The 21,045-nt window shown below is 40.2% G+C and overlaps 2 protein-coding genes and 1 long non-coding RNA gene across 4 annotated transcripts in view; 1 reads left to right on the forward strand and 2 right to left on the reverse strand.

The window, feature by feature from the left end:
* shc3 (SHC (Src homology 2 domain containing) transforming protein 3) overlaps positions 1 to 5,460 on the forward strand; it is a 40,921-nt gene extending 35,461 nt beyond the window's left edge. For both annotated transcript variants that reach the window (XM_061926617.1, XM_061926618.1), the window contains exons 11-12: positions 4,001 to 4,302; positions 4,372 to 5,460. In XM_061926617.1, the coding sequence (XP_061782601.1) occupies positions 4,001 to 4,302; positions 4,372 to 4,500 (431 nt within the window). In that variant the 3' untranslated portion in view covers positions 4,501 to 5,460. The remainder of the gene's footprint in view (positions 1 to 4,000; positions 4,303 to 4,371) is intronic.
* A 649-nt stretch (positions 5,461 to 6,109) lies between these two features.
* On the reverse strand, positions 6,110 to 9,599 carry s1pr3b (sphingosine-1-phosphate receptor 3b). Its single transcript, XM_061926619.1, has 2 exons — positions 9,407 to 9,599; positions 6,110 to 9,299 (listed from the first exon to the last, which is right to left on the reverse strand). The coding sequence occupies exon 2, from the start codon at positions 9,249 to 9,251 to the stop codon at positions 8,070 to 8,072; it is 1,182 nt and encodes a 393-aa protein (XP_061782603.1). The 5' UTR covers positions 9,252 to 9,299; positions 9,407 to 9,599; the 3' UTR covers positions 6,110 to 8,069.
* A 9,494-nt stretch (positions 9,600 to 19,093) lies between these two features.
* LOC133574909 (uncharacterized) lies at positions 19,094 to 20,720 on the reverse strand. The gene is made up of 3 exons (XR_009811436.1): positions 20,629 to 20,720; positions 20,438 to 20,518; positions 19,094 to 19,294 (listed from the first exon to the last, which is right to left on the reverse strand). It is a non-coding gene; the product is annotated as an uncharacterized lncRNA (long non-coding RNA).
* Positions 20,721 to 21,045: the final 325 nt, after the last annotated feature.

The raw sequence follows: 21,045 nt of genomic DNA on the forward strand, positions 1-21,045 counted from the left end.
TGCAGCAGATAATTAAAAACTCTAGTGTTGTCATAGAAATGATATTTGACTAGATTTGATGCAAAAGGTCCTTAAAAACAGCAAGGCACTCCTGTAATTCTGACAAAATAAATAGATCAAATGTTTACTGTAGAGGACACTGTTTTTTCAGGAATATACAAATAAAACTAATAGTGAAGAGAGAGAAGTAGGTCCTCAGCTTTCTGGAAATGTAGCATCTAAAACAATCACATTGAGTATTCCTGCAGTATAGCGTCTCAGGGACAATACTATAAGAAATACATGTTGATACATTTTTGTAGGGGTGCTGAAAAAATCAATTTACATCCAAATCAAGTTTCCTATTTATTCCAATTCAAAATCGATTCACAATTTAAGAATTGTTTAAACATTTGTTTATTTTTAATGATAAAGAATCAATTGCAATAAATACGTTTGTAGGCCATCTCTGCACTTACCCGCTGTATTCATCATATGTTAGCAGCTAAGAGCAGGTTTTGTAACCAGCAACCAGTCTTGAAAAAGTTTTATGATTTTTATCCCAGATAATATATTGCGAGAATTGGTTTGAATCAAAAATTGATTATGAATCAAATCATCATCCCAAAAATCAGAATATAATTGAATCGTGAGTTGTTGTCAGAGTCACATTCATATTCTTTAGCAGGAATTCTCACACTGTAGTATGCATACTACTAATGGTACGCAGGCTCCATCGAGTAGTACGCCAAAGAATCACTTCACTAGATATTCAAACACAATTTTACTGTTCAAACTGTGTGTAATGTAACAGTGACCAAAATAGTAAGTATGCTAGTTAAATAAAACCCCTGCTTTGTTTTTAATGAATATTTAGGCCTACTATGCTACTGTATTTTAATGTTGGTCCTTATGGTGTTTTCTGACGTTGTTCTTGGTGAAAAAAATTTGAGAACCACTGGTTTAGAGTAGTCAGTGGTATAGCTTGTATTGATGTGTAATTCTACTGACTTCAAAAAGTAGCACAACACACGGCCATTTTTGTCGAAGCAATCAACATGTTGGAATTCCCTCAATGAACCACAGCGGCCCAGTGCTGGCAGCACTTATGCAGCCCCTGATGCCACCACACTCAATTACATTGGAACCCTGATTTTCAAAGTTAATTGGTTTTTGAACAGGGTTTGTAAATAGATAACTTTTCATATTGAAGCAATTTCTCCATCAGAAACAATTTAAATATAAATCATTTGTTCCAGCCTCAACTAAAGTCCATATGTCATTGTGGCTTGTGCAGCCCTTTGAGACACTTGTGATTAAGGGCTATATAAATAAACTTTAATTGATTGATTGATTGATATTTTGATTAAAGTTTGTAAACTTTGAACACAATATAAAATGCTATACAGTACTTAATATCAAACAGACATAAGGGGTGATGGATCAACTTTCCATTTGATAACAAAGCCAAAACAAGAACAACTAACTGAAGTTTTCTCATTTTCAGCCACCCAGGCCCACACACACACATACACACTGCCACCAATTCTCACAGTTTGAAATCACAAAACTCTTTTACTTTAACAGCCAGGTTGCTAAAATGAGCATGATTGAAAAAAATAATAAAAAATACACTTCACCTTGTTGGTTAATCTTCTGGGTGTGCAGCGGAAGAAAGAGGGGGAAGCAGTATCGACGACGCTGTGGATACTTCCTGAATATTTTAAACCACACATTGCTTGTTCATTGCTTTCTTTGGATTCACATTGAGCTAGAAAAACTGCAAAAAGCAGCACTTAGCACAGTAGCTACTAGGGGTGTAACGGTACGTGTATTTGTATTGAACCGTTTCGGTACGGGGGTTCCGATTTGAGACTTTTATTGATTGATTGAGACTTTTATTAGTAGGTTGCACAGTGAAGTACATATTCCGTACAATTGACCACTAAATGGTAACACCCGAATAAGTTTTTCAACTTGTTTAAGTCGGGGTAATGTAATTTGATTCATGATACAGATATATACTATCATATATACCATCATCATAATACAGTCATCACACAAGATAATCATCAGGGTGTATACATTTAATTATTTACATTATTTACAATTCGGGGTGTGTGGGGGGCGGGGGGGTTAGGTTTGGTTGTTATCATCAGTCATCAACAATTGAGAACAGAGAAATGGATATTGAAACAGTGTAGGTCTGACTTGGTAGGATATGTACAGCAAGTAGTGGACATAGAGAAGGAGAGAGAGATCAGAAGTTATAAGAAAAATATCTGCATTTGATTGTTTACATTTGATTATTAACAACAATCCGGTGAGGGTGTTAGTTTAGGGTTGAAGTTGCCAGGAGGTGTACTTTTATTGCGGTTTTGAAGGAGGATAGAGATGCCCTTTCTTTTATACCTGTTGGGAGCGCATTCCACATTGATGTGGCATAGAAAGAGAATGAGTTAAGACCTTTGTTAGATCGGAATCTGGGTTTAACGTGGTTAGTGGAGCTCCCCCTGGTGTTGCGGTTATGGCGGTCATTTACGTTAAGGAAGTAGTTTGACATGTACTTCAGTATCAGGGAGGTGTAGCGGATTTTATAGACTAGGCTCAGTGCAAGTTGTTTTACTCTGTCCTCCACCCTGAGCCATCCCACTTTGGAGAAGTGGGTAGGAGTGAGGTGGGATCTGGGGTGGAGGTCTAGAAGTAATCTGACTAGCTTGTTCTGGGATGTTTGGAGTCTAGATTTGAGGGTTTTGGAGGTGCTAGGGTACCAGGAGGTGCATGCGTAATCGAAAAAGGGTTGAACGAGAGTTCCCGCCAGAATCTTCATGGTGCTTTTGTTGACCAGAGAGGAGATTCTATAGAGAAATCTCGTTCGACTGTTGACCTTTTTGATTACCTTGGTTGCCATTTTATCACAGGAAAGATTAGCCTCTAGAATGGAACCTAGGTAGGTGACCTCAGGTACGGGTTCGGTTCGGAGGTGTACCGAACGAGTTTCCACACGGACATATTAAGTAGCGTAACGCACGTTGTGTAAACAATGCACACCGAGGCACAACACACGGCATGCTAGCAGCTAGCGGGCTACGATAGACTGACCATACGTCCTCTTTTGCGGAGCTGTCAGGGCGGAGTTTCTTAAATGCCTCAAATGTCCGGCATTTTGAGTTAGGCTTGCGTGTATTTTCAATGTACGTTCAGGGTTAAGAAGGGGTTAAAAACAAAACAAATTGTGCGCGCAGCAGCATTCGTGAGGGAGGGACAGAGAGAGTGAGAGAGTTATGATAAACGCGCATGCGTCGCCAGGCTCTGCTTTTTATCCATAGATTTATCAGGTTTTATTTTTTATTATCTATAGCAGGGGTGTCAAAAGTGTGCCCCGGAGGCCATTTGTGGCCCACAGCTAATGTTTTAAAGGCCCACCGCACATTCTAAAAATACTATTAAAATAAACAAAAACATAACAAAAGTGAAATAAAAAAGCTTAAAGGTTAAATGTAATTTAGAAAAAGTTGCAATGTTGACTAATAAAACAAAGCTGTTTTTTTTTTCTTTCAAACGGTCATTGCTCAAAACATAATATTGAATCAAAATCAATGTTATTATTAATTATTGACCTATCTAAGGTTATGATTACTTCACATCAAATATTCCACTAAGAAAAATATTTTTGGTGGAAGATTTTGCAAATTTGGTAATTAAATAACCCAAAAATGTATATTTTGTTGTTTTCTTACTGTACCAGGAAGGAACCGAACCGTGACCTCTAAACCGAGGTACGTACCGAAACGAAATTTCTGTGTACCGTTACACCCCTAGTAGCTACTGAATGGGCACGGAGAGTGATCAGCCCGCCCACAATGGATGTGCACACAAGTTGTACACTGACTACGCTAAAGTATATTCAGTTGAGAATAATATTGTCTTTTGAAGGAATATGGATGCTGAAATGTGAGGGTTGTACTTTAATTTTTAAAGGGTCTTTGGCTTGATGTATTCTTCCGTCCCTTTGGAGCAGAGCCCTTTGAGGACGCCATCCAGTCCCAAGCCCCGTCGCAGGTGTCCGCTCTCCACAAAGCGGCGTCGGTGGACAACTCCAGCCCACTCCTGGCTCGCTCCATAGCTTTCCGAGCGCAGGAGGAGCTGGAGGGCCAGCCGTGGTACCGCGGCCAAATGAGCCGCCGCGACGCCGAAAAACTGCTGAGAGACGACGGCGACTTCCTGGTGCGCAAAAGCACCACCAACCCGGGCTCATACGTGCTGACCGGCATGCACAATGGACTTGCCAAACACCTCCTGCTGGTGGACCCTGAGGGCACGGTGAGAGTCCGATACAAAGTCAATCAAAGAGTGATCGATTTATTCCTAAAAACTGCTTTTTTTAAAAAGGTGCGGACAAAAGATCACGTGTTTGACAGCATCAGCCACCTTATTGGCCATCATCGTGAAAACAACCTGCCAATCATGTCAGCTGGGAGCGAACTGTGCCTCTTGCAGCCTGTGGTATGGAAACAGTGACGCTCGCAATGCCTGATGGGAAACGGCAGGAACTGTCCCTCCAACCGTCTCACAAACTCAAAGGAAACGCTTGAGGGAAGCTGCTAAAAAATAAGTTGCTTGGATTTGTCTAAGGAAAAACAAATATTTATTATAGAACTGTTATTTTGTTGTGATGACTGAAATGCTATATTTTTGAGAAGACATAGGATACACAATATCTTGATTTGGTGTTCAAAAAGATGACATAAACAAAACACATTCTTGTAGTTTAGACAAAACCTCAGAGAGGCGAGAGTATTTTAGACGACGAATTCAACTTTATTGTCTGTCAAGCACAACCACATTTCTACTGAAACTATTCAAGCCCGCCCCCCAAACACAAATAACATTTATATAGAAGGAAAAATGCCCCAAGTGGACTTTTTTGCTTTTGCTGGTGTTACTTAGCAAAGTGATGGATTGCAAACACATCCTTCATTGTGCTGTCAGTGGTTTTAAAGAACAACTCTTGTTTTGAAAGTACTTCCCTGCTTTACCAAGGGGTATTAGGGCCAGACTAGAAAGGAACAAAATCATTAAATTACGTGAGAACAGAAAAGTCATGAGAATGAAGATGTGACATTAAGAAAACGTTGAAATGTTACGTACCAAATGGATATTAGTAGTCTTCCAAAATTAAGACTTCTCTTAATATTCCGCATTTTTTTGTCGAAAATTACAAATCTATTTTACAAAAAAAAAACTTTTTGGAACGTTATGATCATTATATGACTTGAAAGCGATAAAATTAAGAAAAATAATCCTGTTACTTCTTATGACTTTTTTCTCACACATTAGGATATTTTGATCCTGTAAAAACTACTAAACTACTACAACTACAGTATAGTTATGACTTTATTCTGAAGAAATTAACATTTAGTCTCTTTTTATCCTACTATAAATACAGTATAATTGTGTATTTATTCAAATACAATTAAGATTTTTTTTTTTTTTTTTTAAATATTTCAACTTTAATCTGGTAATATTGCAGCTTTAATATTATGATTTATTCTAATAAAAGTATTTTTTTTTAGTAAAAACTTTATTTTTAACAATATTAAAATATTACGGTGCAATTGCTATTTTCTCCTTAATATCAACCCTTCATGCTTTTTTATTCTTATATATATTTCATTTTTTCTCAAATTGTACCTCTTTTTGACTATAACAACTTTTGTTATTGTATACATCTTCATTCCTGTAATATTTCATCCTTATTCCTGTAATTGTAAGATTTTATTCTCAAAGTATTATTATTTCTTCTTTCTGGTGTGGCCCTAATATTACTTCGCATGAACTAAAAAAAAAAGTTATTCGTAAACCTCATTATTTGGAGGAGAGGCTTGTCTGTGCTGACACTGTACAAATATTTACACTTTTAACACAATTCCAATTTGGGTTGTTCTTCTTTTTAACGGTTTAATCAGTCATTGATTTAGGGATTTATCCAGCAGATTATTTGAACATATTTAAATGATCTGAGTGACCACAATAGCACAATCACTAAGGTGGAAGACACAGAGGCAAGAGTTCCCTCATGTTGCCACTAGGTGTCAGCATATAGCCCTTCCTCAGCATCCATCACTACAATGATAGCAAAGATGCTCTCTTGCCTCTGTGTATCCTACTTGAATTATTAGACAAGTCCCACTTCTCAATGCTCTCGTCCATCAAAACCAAAATGAAAAGGGAGGGAGGTTGAACCAAAATCAGCATGCATTCAATGGGTTTGACTCGACCGATGCAATGTAATATATATATATTATATGCTATATTTTATATATATATTATCAATCGTGCCTGTATTTTGCTGCAAGGGGGGAGTGTACATGTTTAACAACCATGTGGGTACACAAAGTGTCTCATTACATAAACATTCAGCAGGGAAACAATCCATGAATTTTTGGGGAACCTTTCCTCATACTATTATTGAGATTGGATTTGAAAAAATATTCCATAGTGCAAGGTAGAAATTCAGCTAAATTGGCAGGGTTTTTTTTTTTTTTTTGCTTTCAATTTTATTCAGATAATTCTTAATTTTTCAACGCTATTCTAGAAGGTTTTTAAACTAAGACAATAAATTAAAAAAAAGACAGCTAATTCACTAACAAGAAAGAGGATGCAAATAATGTGGATTTCTACATGCTGAAATGTAATCACATCATATTGGAAATAGTAGAAATCAGTTTAAAATCCCATTCCTATCCAAGAACATGGCTTTTTGTCTGGGGTTTCCGGTGATGAAAATGTGCCTTTTCTTTGTAAAAAAAAACAAACAAACAAAAAAAAAACTGGATGTTTTTAATTTCTTCTTCAAAGTGCAATAGGTGATGTTCAATGGAGCATGCCTGTTCTCCACTGGTGGAGCTTGTTTGTGTTTTTGGCCCTGTTGCGTGTTGCTGCTCGACAACAACCTTCCCCTCTCTTAATATTATTATTATTATTATTATATCCATGTGGGGTCAATGTGATATTTTTCCACACAATATACAACTTTGTCACATAGAATCGATCGCACAAGAAGTCACTATTTTTTGGAGGGGGAAAAAAAGCGTAAAGCGAGAGCTGGAACAAGTAACGATCTTTTGGTTGTATGGATTTAACATTTTTCTGTATGACTGTTGGCAATAAAACCGTGAATGTGTAGAAATGTTGTTCATCAATGCAGTATTGCGGTTTTAGTTAGCCTTTATTGTAAAAATGTGGTATGTAACGTGTCGTGTATTTTTCAGACATTTTGAAGAGGCGACGCATACGTCACAGGAATAAATGGCGACCTCTGCTGGCCTAATGAGGTAATTGCGACTGATTACACTTAAACATGCAGCATCTCTTAAATAACTAAATACCTGTTCAAGACTCTCTGATCATGCTCTCATTTCAGTTATTCAATTAGAAAGTTCATTTTGTACAATGTTTCTACACAGAATGTGCACTTTTGGATGAGCTGGAGTTCTTGAACCAAACCACAAGGTGGGGCCTTTACGCCACAAGCAACACAGGCAGCTTCCATTGTGCAGCTCTGTTCCAAAATGGTGAGACAAGCCGTTGGAATGTGGGAGTAGATGACGATTGTTTATCATGCAGAATTAGTGCATATAGCGAGGAATAATAAATAATGGCGAATGTCACAGTCGTACTACATCATAATATTTATCTGGCTGATTCAGGTGTAGAAGTAAACAAACGGCGGTCATAGTTTTTTCCGTTTAATGTTTAGGTTCTTTGTTTTGTTTTGGGAGCCGGTGCATATTTACACCTCGCAGATAGTATAGTGGTTCACTTGGCTGACTTTAGACTGGAGTTCAGTTTCTACCCATTGACTGTAGGAGTGGATTGTTCTTATGTGCTCTGTGACCAGGTAGGTCCATGGCTGGATGGAATCCTATGTATTCCAGTCCCATTAATGGGTGTTCACCCCTGGCTACATGGGAGAACAACAATCAGAATTGATGCGTGCAGTGCAAATGCTAAATCAAAGTCTGTCCTCAGAACCCAACCTGTTCTCAACAGGAGTCCATCTTATTTTGACAAGTCTTTGCCAGAAGTCAATCCTCGACCATCCTCGACTCGATTCTTACTCCATTTACGTCATTCTGGACGAATCCTTCAGCATGAGCGCCACTAGGTCCTGCATCCACCGCCACCTTCCCAACTTGTCCAGAGTCCGCCTCCTTTTCTGACCCCGCCTGCCGGGATCCCTGCTGGTTCTGGTTGTTCTGACTGCTGAAGGACTTGCTCCTGCTGCGACTGGGCTCCAGACACTGCCTGTTCCCGCTGCTCGGCGCCGATGTTTTCCCCCGGTAGCAAATACAACACGCCAATCCCAGGAAGGCCCGCCTCATCTCCCGACTGGCCAGAGTGTATATGACAGGGTTTAAGGCCGAGTTGAGCACCGCCACCGCGATGAACCAGTCGGCCTTGTAAAGGATCGGGCAGCGGTGGCGCTGATCGCATGCCACATCCACCAGGAGCAGCACGAAGATGGGCGTCCAGCAGGCGATGAAGACGCCCACTACAATGATGACTGTGCGCAGCAGGGACATGGCGTGCTCCGAGTTGCTGTTCTTGCTCACCTTGCGGCTGCTGGATTTGACCAGGATGTAGATGCGGGCGTAGAGCACCGACATGGCGAGCAACAGGACCATGAAGATGGTAATGCAGAAGGCCACGTACTTCTTGGAGTACAGGGGGAGGACCGTAGAGCAGTCGGGGAGATTGTCTAGGCAGTTCCATCCCAGGATGGGCAAAACTCCGAAAGAGATGGCGATCAACCAGCAGGTGCCGATGAGAAGGAAGACCCTGTAGTTCTTGCTCGCGTCGTAGGGCCTCATCTTGATCATGGTCAGGTGGCGCTCGATGGCGATGGCCAGAAGGCTGAAGATGGAGGCACCCAATGCTACAAACATGCTGCCCTCTCGGACAAACCACATGACGGGCGATAAGTAGAGCGTCCTGTCGCCGGACAGGAGCAGGTTGACCAGGTAGGCCACCCCGGCCAGCATGTCGCATAGCGCCAGGTTCCCGATGAAGAAGTACATGCGGTTGTGAAAGCGGTGGTTCCTCCAGATGGCCACCAGCACCGTCAGGTTCTCCAGAACTATGAAGGTGCACGCGGCCAGGAAGAGGAGAGTTTTGGTGCCAAGGTTGCCCGAGCTGGTGCCTACGGTGGGCCGGTGGTCCAGCTTCCCCGTGTAGTTGTAATGCAAGTGAATCTGAGGGTCTATCATCTTAGACTGTGGTCAAGGAAACCAGCAGGCGGTCAGCAGGCTGTTCCTCTGCAGGAGGACATGCCATAATGTGACGGTTCTCTCTACGTTACGTACTACACTACATGCATGCAGCAAGCTTTTAATGATTCGGATAAATACGATGGTGGACTTACCAGGATGTGTTTGGTGGTTTTAGTCCACAGTTAAGTTGAGTCCAAACATGTCACAAGTTGACATTTGCTGCATTCCTGCAAGGCAAAGTCCTCCTAGACAACTTCCACCATTCTCTCTCGCTCCGCACAACACAGACGATCATCTTCTTTTTCTTTTCTTTTTTTTTTCGCCTCCTCTAAACTCCTCCAAAGAGTTGACGTCTGTGGGCTGGAAGTCTCACCCCCTCTCCCCTCCCTCCCTGCCTCCCTTCCTCCGCCCCACACGTCCCTCCTCCTCCTTCCTCTCCCCTTTCAAGCCCAGCAGTGTTTGCACCGTTCATCCTGTCCACAGCTGATTCTAGTAGCAGATATTGTTTCATACGCAGCACATTTCATATGCCGTATACTCGTACCACCTAAATCATTTTACAAAGTACTTCAAAAGAAGCTAAAAAAAACAAACTCTAGTGTTCATCATTTATCGTTCATGTATTTATGTATCAACCATGCATTTAGTGTATTAATGGAACATCATCATACTGTTTATCTATCACTCCTCATCCATTATTCATACATCTTTCCATAAGTCTATCTACTGTATATACTGTTATTCTTCATCCATTCATACTTTAGTCCATCGTCATGCGTGACCTAGTATCCATTCACCCATTAATACAGCTATCTATTCATCCATCCATCCCCATTATTCACCACCCAACATTAATGTGTGAAAGTTGACCTATCCATCTGTCAGTCATCCATCCATCCACCTCTGCTTTCCTCCCTCTGTCCATGTCTGTGCTTCTATCCATCCGTTTGTTGGTCCATGTTTCCAGCCAATAGGTATTGGTACCTATTATTCACTATCCATTGATCACTAATGTCTTTCCATTTGTCCATCAAACTGTATGTCATCCTTCATTAATGTGCATCTGTTAGGGATGTAACAATATAAAAATGTCACAGTATGATATTATCACGATATTAAGGCCATGGTACGATATTATATATGTACGGTGTTTGTCAAAAAAAGACTTAAAAATGCTATACTGTGAAAAATGAAGTGGCAGGAATGTTTAGGATAAACACTTTTAATGTAACTGAACACAAACTAGTCTTGTACCGATACCAATATTTTGGTACCGGTACCAAAATATTTTCGGTAAGTTTCGGTACTTTTCTAAATAAAGAGGACCACAAAAAATTGCATTATTGGCTTTATTTGAACAAAAAATCGTATGGTACATTAAACATATGTTTCTTATTGCAAGTTTGTCCTTAAATAAAATAGTGAAAATACTAGTAGTAAGTAAACAAACAAAGGCTCCTAATTTAGCTGCTAACATATGCAGTAAGATATTGTGTCATTTTTCATTCTATTATTTTGTCAACATTATTAAGGACAAGTGATAGAAAATTAATTATTAATCTACTTGTTCATTTCCTGTTAATATCTGCTTACTTTCTCTTTTAACATGTTCTATCTACACTTCTGTTAAAATGTAATAATCACTTATTCTTCTGTTGTTTGATACTTTACATTAGTTTTGGATGATACCACAAATTTGGGTATCAATCCGATACCAAGTAGTTACAGGATCATACATTGGTCATATTCAAAGTCCTCATGTGTTTATAAACATAATATACACGTTAAAAATACGAAAAAAGATGTTGTGATGCCAAAAAATATCGACGTAATCATAGTAGTATCGACTAGATACGCTACTGTACTTGGTATCATTACAGTGGATGTTAGGTGTACTTTTCAGAGGCGGTATAGTACCGAATATGATTCAATAGTATCGCAGTACTATACTAATACCGGTACACCATACAACCCTAACACAAACCTAATGCTAAAATGTCCTAATCATATTTATTTTTTTAATCCCAAACTCCTTTCACATTACAAACCAATCTGTCACCTCCCGTTCATATCCAAAAGTCTCGAAAAAGTTAGCTCCTCTCAGTGCCACAATCATCTCAAAACTAACAATAACATCTGAATACAACAGGTACTAACTAACGCCTCCTAACATGTTAGCGCTATTATTTGTTGCATTGAAATGATTGCCTTCTCATTTAGATGAGCATGGCGAGAGACAGATTGTGACCGGCTCCGAGGCGGGCAAGTACTCGCTCCAGTTCACGTCGCAGCGACTGAATTTGTGGTCAAAAGTTTGCATTTTCGGTAGGTGAATGTTGCATTGTAGTCAGAGAAAAGTTGCATGTTTTCCTGCAACCATATTTTCTCAGTCATTATGTTGTACAGGTGAAACTCATAAAATTAAAATATTGTGTAAAAGTCTGTTTATGTCAGCAACTAACTTCAAATGTGAAACTAACCTGTGATGTTAACGTATTTCATGCAAAGTGAGATATGTCAAGCCTTGATGTGTTATATTTCTGATCATCATAGCTTGCAGTTTATGAAACTTGACATTTTCTGAGATTTTCAGTTCAAAGTTTTCATAAACTGTAAACCATCCATCAATCCATCCATTTTCTACCGCAAATCATCAAACTTATAACCAATAAAGGCTTGACATATCTCACTTAGCATGTGATAAATTAACATCACACGTTAATAAATGTTACATTATTGTGTAATATGTACATGATTAGATTCTACTAAAGAATAATAATTTCTTATATTTATTTAAAAATAAATATAGTTTGTTTTCTTCTATACTACGTTTAGAAAAAAATGTGTCCGGGGCCGCTATAGCTATCTTTAGGAACACTAATACAAAACCTCACAAAAATGTCTGATTGAATGCTTATGATAGACCGCCTTAAAAACAGAATGGAATTTTAATTTTTTTACTGAATGAGACACCCAGAATGTACATGAAAATAAAGAATGTGGGATTTACAACATTAACTATGGACGGTAAAACACTGAATATTGACAACATATGAATGTCGCACCCCCTCTCGATCGACATATTTTACAATCAAGCGAAACGCAACAAAAATGCAACAAACACAGCAAAATATGAACGCGAAGGGTAAAAAATAAACCCACCTACAATCTGATATATCACTAAGCTTTAGAACTTTGTTGTAAAAAATCTCCTTCCGCGTCTGTCCCTGACACCCGCTTTTCAGGCTGGCCACTCTGGAAACACTCTGTGGAAACGCTCCCCACCCACACTGCTTGGTGCCTCGTCTGAGCTGCTGTGACTGAAATTACCATAGTAACTAGTATATCATGCAAAAGCGCAGATTCCAACCATTGAAATACTTTGTATAGTTCAAGACTCACGGTAATTTGAAAACATCACTGCAAATCATAATGGTAGCTACAGTTTTGATCTTAAAGATCTAAAAAAAATTTGGGGGAATGTCCGGCGGGCCAGATTGAAGAGCTTAACGGGCTGTATTTGGCCCCCGGGCCTTAATTTGCCCAGGTCTGCATCAGAGGAACCAGCAATCTGCTGATGTCCTCTGACTTGGGCTCCACATCTACCCTCATTCTTCTCAACCTACAGTATATGCTGCGTTCGACACCATCGAACACCACATCCTCCTTCACTGTGCCCAGAACTTTATCAGCCTTTCTGACACTGCCCTTCACTGGTTTTGTTCCTACCTCACTGACAGAATAGAGTACGTGGTCCTGGGAGATGCTAAATCTCGTCCCCACACAGTCACCTGTGGGGTTTCTCAGGGCTCCGTACTCGGTCCAACCCTTTACACCATCTACATGCTTCCCCTCGGGTGTGTCGTCAGCAGGCATGGAATTTATTACCACTTCTATGCTGACGACACACAACTCTACTTCAAGGTCTCCCTCTCTGTCTCAGCTCCTGCCTGTAAGAGATGAACACATGGATGTTCCAAAACTTCCTGCAGCTGAATGGCTCAAAAACAGAAGCCATCCAAACCGGTCGTCTTCAACAACTCTGCTCTTCCTTATAACCTCAGTTTCACTTTCAGGCCACAACATTCCACTCTCTCCGTCTGTCACCAACCTTGGGTTCAAGTCTGACCCCCCACCTCTCGTTCGACAACCATGTCTCCCACATATGCAATACCACCTCCTTTCACCTGCGTAATATCTCTAAACTCTGTCCTTTCCTCTTGCTTCCAGCTGGAGAGAAGCTCGTCCATGCCTTTGTCTCCTCCAGGTTGGATTCCTGTAAGGCACTTCTCATCGGGATCCCTGGCAAGAGCCTCTATAAGGTCCAGTATGTTCAGGACAGCACTGCCAGGATCCTGATGAGGGTGCGGAAGTACGAGCACATCACCCCCATCCTCCGCACTCTTCACTGGCTCCCCATCTCCGCCCGTATCGATTACTGTACAAGATCATCCTACACACCCTCCACTGTCTGCACGATGATGCCTCTACTTACCTCACTGACCTGCTCTCACCACACACCTCAGCTCGGACCCAGTCAGGCAAATGGCACCGTCTGCTCGCGCCCAGGACAGGGCTTTTGAAGTGGCAAGCTCCCACCGTCTGTGGAATGCACTTCATGATCACCTGAGGGCCCCACAGACGGTGGATGCTTTTAAAAAAGGACTCACAAGCTACCTTTTTAGAAAAACTTACAGCTAATTTTAATCTGTGAAAGTGTGTGATGTGCTTTCATCCATTGTTGCAAGCATCCATCTTCTTCCGCTTATCCGAGGTCGGGTTGCGGGGGCAGCAGCCTAAGCAGGGATGCCCAGACTTTCCTCTCCCCAGCCACTTCGTCCAGCTCTTCCCGGGGGATCCCGAGGCGTTCCCAGGCCAGCCGGGAGACATGGTCTTCCCAACGTGTCCTGGGTCTTCCGAGTGGCCTCCTACCGGTCGGACGTGCCCTAAACGCCTCCCTAGGGAGGCGTTCGGGTGGCATCCTGACCAGATGCCCGAACCACCTCATCTGGCCTCTCTCGATGTGGAGGAGCAGCGGCTTTACTTTGAACTTCCCCCGGATGGCAGAGCTTCTCACCCTATCTCTAAGGGAGAGCCCCGTCACCCGGCGGAGGAAACTCATTTCGGCCGCTTGTACCCGTGATTTTGTCCTTTCGGTCATAACCCAAAGCTCATGACCATAGGTGAGGATGGGAACCTAGATTGACCGTTAAATAGAGAGCTTTGCCTTCCGGCTCAGCTCCTTCTTCACCACAACGGATTGATACAGCGTCCGCATTACTGAAGACGCCGCACCGATCTGCCTGTCGACCTCACGATCCACTCTTCCCTCACTCGTGAACAAGACTCTGAGGTACTTGAACTCCTCCAGTTGGGGCAGGGTCTCCTCCCCAACCCGCACTCCACCCTTTTCCAGGCGAAAAGGGTGGAGTGCAAGCAAATATTTAAAAGAAAAAACTACAGTTGCTGTCTTTAAAATGACAATGCAAACATTGTGTGTAACAAATGTAAAACAATAATATTCACTTTTATGTCTTTCAACTTTTAATTTCTGAAAAACATTTTTTATATCAGTTTCTCAGAAAAGTTAAGTAACTTCTAATAATGTAAATACCTCACACGTTGATGTTTAGCCTCACTGGCTTCAAATATCCAAAATCATTTTTGGAGTTGTAGTTTATTTTCAGACCAACAAACACAAAAGCGCCAGGGAAAAACTACACTCACCAAGTTGTCGTTTGATACGGTCACACATCATGGCGTTGTGAAGTATTTGGAACCGCAATACCGCGGTATCTACCATACTGTTACATCCCTTGCGTCTGTCCGTCCATCCATCAAGCCATCCACAAATCTGTCCATCCAGCCATCTTTTATTACCTATTATTCCTCATCCATCATTATGTGAAAGTTCATCTAACCATCTGTCTTTACGTCCATCCATCCTTCCGAAAATCCTTCCAGCCGTCCATCCATCCATCAGTCCAACCTCAAGTTTGTTCGTCTATCTGTCCATCATCCAGCCATCATTATTAGGTGAAAGTACATCTATCCATCTGTATGTTCATTCGTTTATCCAACCATCTGTCCGTGTGTCCATCCTTCATTACCTATTATTCACCATCCGTTCATCCATCCATCCATCTATCCATCAATATTTTGTTAAAGTTTGTCCATCAATCTTTCTGTACATCCATTTTCCTTCCAGCTGTCTGTTTTCCATCCATCCACAAAACTGTCCATCCATCTATCCATCCTTCCAGCTGTCCGTCCATCCATTCATCAATCATCCACAAATCTATCCGTTATTACCTATAATTCTCCATCCATCATCATTATTATGTGAACGTTCATCTACCCTTCTGTCCATTGAACCATCCACCAGGCCAAACGTCCTTCTAGCCGCTCGTCCATCCATAAATCTGTTCGTCCGTCCATCCATCCATCCATCCATCCATCCATCCACCCACCATCCATCCATCCATCCATCCATCCATCATTATTATGTGAAAGTTCATCTATACATCTGTCTGTTCATCCATTTATCCAACAATCCGTCCACACATCCCTCTGTCTGTCCATTCATCCATCATTAATTATTCACATCATACATCCATCCATCAATATTATGTGAAAGTTTGTCTATCAATATTTCTGTACATCCATTTTCCTTCCAGCTGTCTGTTTTCCAGCCATCCATTAATCCATCCACAAATCTGTCCATCCGTCTATCCATCCTTCCAACTGTCCGTCCATCCATTCATCAATCATCCACAAATCTATCCGTCTGTCTGTCCATCTATCCATTATTACCTATAATTCTCCATCCATCATCATTATTATGTGAACGTTCATCTATCCTTCTGTCCATTGAACCATCCACCAGGCCAAACGTCCTTCTAGCCGCTCGTCCATCCATCCATCCATCCATCCATCCATCCATCCATCCATCCATCCATCATTATTATGTGAAAGTTCATCTATCCATCTGTTTGTTCATCCATTTATCCAACAATCCGTCCACACATCCTTCTGTCTGTCCATTCATCCATCATTAATTATTCACATCATACATACATCCATCAATATTATGTGAAAGTTTGTCTATCAATATTTCTGTACATCCATTTTCCTTCCATTTGTCTGTTTTCCATCCATCCATTAATCCATCCACAAATCTGTCCATCCATCAATCCATCCTTCCAGCTGTCCGTTCATCCATTCATCAATCGTCCACAAATCATTATGTGAAAGTTCATCTATCCAGCTGTCTGTTCATCCATTTATCCAACAATCCCTCCACACATCCATCTGTCTGTCCATCCATCCATCATTAATTATTCACATCATCCATCCATCCATCAATATTATGTGAAAGTTTGTCTATCAATATTTCTGTACATCCATTTTCCTTCCAGCTGTCTCTGTTTTCCATCCATCCATTAATCCATCCAAAAATCTGTCCATCCGTCTATCCATCCTTCCAGCTGTCCGTCCATCCATTCATCAATCATCCACAAATCTATCCGTCTGTCTGTCCATCTATCCATTGTTACCTATAATTCTCCATCCATCATCATGTGAATCTGTCCATTGAACCATCCACCAGGCCAAACGTCCTTCTAGCCGCTCGTCCATCCATCCATCATAATTATGTGAAAGTTAATCTATCCATCTGTCTGTTCATCCATGTATCCGACAATTCGTCCACACATCCTTCTGTCTGTCCATCCATCCATCATGACTTATTATTCACATCATCCATCCATCCATCTATACTGTGTCAAAGTTTGCCCATCAATATTTCTGTCCACCCACCCATCCATCCATCAATCCATCCACGAATCTGTCCATCTATTCGTCCTTCCAGCTGTCCGTCCATTCATCCACAAATATATCCGTCGGTCTGTCCATCCATCCATTATTACTTATAATTCTCCATCCATCATCATTATTATGTGAACGTTTGTCCATTCAACCATCTATCCGTCCACAAATCTGTCTGTCAATCCATCCATTATTACCTAAGCGCTTTTCGTGTCCTTCTCGCCAGTTCCAGCTCCTAAAGGGCTATCCAAATGTCCCAACTTGTCAGATTATATCCTCAGCCATTTACTTTCCAGGTGAGAGGCACGAGTTATGATCGCGAGGACACAGCAGACCACTCGATGATGTCAACATAGGGAGACACGGCAGTGATCACGTCACCGCTATAAATGGTTTGTCTGCGTCAGCGCTTATAATAACAATATCACTAATACTTGGTTCATATTTAAGTCACAAAATGTAAATGAAGTATTGTTGCCGCTTTTTGAATGGTTACTTATTGTATTGTATGGGCGGAAAAGTGGAGCTATCATTGACTCCTCTGTAGGTGGACTTTTATTTACGTTTATTTATTATTTAGAATGTATTAAAAAAACGAACATCCGTCGTCATGTCTTTCATAATGATTGTGAACAATAGGCAAAATTCCCCGTGGTTGGGGGCGTGGTTAAGAGGGGAGGAGTCAAGTATTTCATATATATATATATATATATATATATATATATATATATATATGTATATATATATATGTATATATAAGAAATACTTGACTTTCAGTGAATTCTAGATATATATATATATATATTTTATTTTTTATTATATATATATATATATATATATATATATATATATAAGAGAAATACTTGAATTTCAGTGTTAACACTCATCTACTCATTGTTGAGTTAAGGGTTGAATTGTCCATCCTTGTTCTATTCTCTGTCACTATTTTTCTAACCATGCTGAACACCCTCTCTGATGATGCATTCTGCTTCGTCTCCTTGTTGTGTGCGCAGTTGTGCACTGCACTCTCTAAAAGCCGCAGATGTTATTGTCACATATGAATGTATAGTAGATGGCAGTATTGTCCTGTTTAAGAGTGTCACAACATTGCTGTTTACGGCAGACGAACTGCTTTACGGTAGACACAAACGTGACTGCTGTTGCTGTGTGTTGTTGCCGCGCTGGGAGGACGTTAATGAAACTGCCTAACAATAAACCCACATAAGAAACCAAGAACTCGCCCTCGATCATTCTACAGTTATAACGTGATTGGGCAGGTATGCTGTTTATATTGTGGGAAAGCGGACGTGAAAACAAGCTGTCGACACGTCACTCAGGTCCGCCTGAATTTCGGGAGATTTTTGGGAGAAAATTTGTCCCGGGAGGTTTTCGGGAGAGGCGCTGAATTTCGGGAGTCTCCCGGAAAATCCGGGAGGGTTGGCAAGTATGGTTAATTCATTAAAAAAATAATATAAAAGAAAAATGTTTATGCATATGTAAATGTATTCAGTTATAAACATTCATTCACTTTCTTCTTTCCTTCATGGATCTAAACTTTACCTCTGCCGGTATTTTTTTTCCTATATTTTTAATGTAATATTTTCAGAATGTGTTTGTTCTATTTTTGGCCAAAGTAAGACAAAGAAAACAATCTGAAGTTGTCTTTATTTTTTTAGTTTTAATGCCAGGATTTTAATAGTCCGGCCCGCGTGTGCACAGATTTTCCTTTCCTTAGTATTAAACATTGACCAAGCAACTGAGAAGACATACAAATAAAATACAAAAAAATAGGAAAACCAAAAATGTATATCAGAAACAGTATCAATAATTATAATAAGAATAACATCAATCGTAGTTTAATGTTTTTAATTCAAAAAGAGATAAAAAAATATATATGTATATTTTTTGTAATTGACACTCGAAACTAATGAATCGATTTAGAATCGGAATAAATACAAATTGTGATTTGAATGTGAATGTATTTGTTTGAGCACTATTATTGTTTAATTTTGTTTGGTGTTTAGGAAGATGAATTCCTGAGAAACTAATTTCCTCACATCCCAGTCACTCTCACTCCTTTTTATTGAGCCTGAAAGTGAAAGCTGATTCAATTGTGGTGAAGGTGAGCTCATCCTTCTTTGAAATCCTCATGTCCTGACCTCATGTCCAGGAAGGATGGGCAGGACAATACTGATGTTGACCAAGAAGAGTTGCTGAAACATAAACACGGGGCAACCAGGACGTGACTAAGTGAGTATGAATGATTTTAAATCCAGTGACTGCATTTAAAATACGTTAACAATACGTTAGTGCAAAGTAGGATTGTAAGGTATACCGTTACTGGTATAGTATCGCGGTACTAATGAATCAAAAACGGTACAATACTCTGTTTGAAAAGTAACGGTTCCCGGGCATGACGGCGCGTAGTCATGTCATGACATTGCTGGTTTTACGAGCAGAGGAGCATGTTAAGGCAGCGCACAATCATGGAGTACTTACAAGCAGACAATGTGTGTAGACAGAAAAAGGAGAACAGACGCATTTTGGCCTAAAAAGTAAAGATAAAGGTGAAGTTATAACACTGAAACACCCTCAGGAAGAGGTGCTTTAAGACATGGTTAGCTAACTAGCGGCGAACGTCCATTCGCAGTCTGCAGTGTTGTAGCTACCGGTACTTCTAAATCACTAATCCTCGCCTACATGGCGACAAATAAAGTAAGTTTCTTACAAGTATCATCCCTGCAGGATGAGCTAAACATGCCTCACTACACACCGTAGGAGGATACGATAGCTAACCGCTAACAGAAAGCTAGCACCCTGAATGTAAACAAATGCCATGGGTGGATCTACACCTGACATCCACTGTAATGATACCAAGTACAATAGCGTATCAAGTCGATACTACTATGATTACATTTCTTTGATTGCAATAAGAAACATATGTTTAATGTACCCTAAGATTTTTTTGTTAAAATAAAGCCAATAATGCAATTTTATTTAGAAAAAGTACCGAAAAGTACTACAATATTGGTATCGGGACAACACTAGTACAAAGATGAGTGAGGAAACCCAAAGACTGGCAAATATTGTGTTAAAATTCACTCTGATGGGACTTCAGATAAAAATGTTACCAAGTTTTGAGCAAATAAATTATGTGCATTCAGAGATGAAATTTTGATGTCGCAACTGGCGTGGCTTAAATTTACGAGCTTACTTGGTTAACACTTTTATCTCAAAAAGTCCCCTATTGAAAGAAATTAAAATCAATGTAATTGATGGTTTCCCCTCCCCCACAATATAATTTACTCCAAACAGTAGTTTTATGAAGTAATGTAATAGTAATGTACAGAATTTACCTTGGAGAGTAGACTCTCCTTCAAACACACCAACAGCAGCTTCTCCAAATTTTCATAGATAAATGTCCGCCGTTTGTCAGACTGCAGTTTGAAAGGATGAAGATGCGTGTTTTGCAGTAATATGAATACATGAGAAACAAATTCAGCACTGTATTTTTGTACAAAATAATACACAGAAGGCTATACTATACCGTTTGGAGGCCGACTCGTCTCTTCCACATCCTGACTGCTGATTGGTCCGCTGTTGCATGCTGTCAATCGTGACATTAGGAGAGGTCGAGAGTCAATCAATGAGCTTGTGGGCGGTCGAAAGCAGGGTCGTCCAAACTTTTTCCACTGAGGGCCACACACGGAAAAATAAAAGACATTTTGATATTTTTCATTTTCAAAACCATTACGGCTCCTCTCAGTCTGGTGAATGTTAAAAGTCCCGTGGACCCAATAGGGTGTCAGTCATAATTTAAAAAAAAAATAGGTCTTACATCAACATTTGTTTTTACTTTCAACACCCAAATATCTGTTTATGAACTTCAGAGCTGTTGAAGCCTTAAAGGATTTTTTTTCCAAAGAAAACCCAGTTTTTTGTGGCAAAAAATCATAAAATTACT

This window comes from Nerophis lumbriciformis, linkage group LG32 (genome assembly GCF_033978685.3).
Source record: "Nerophis lumbriciformis linkage group LG32, RoL_Nlum_v2.1, whole genome shotgun sequence".
Taxonomy (NCBI): domain Eukaryota; kingdom Metazoa; phylum Chordata; class Actinopteri; order Syngnathiformes; family Syngnathidae; genus Nerophis; species Nerophis lumbriciformis.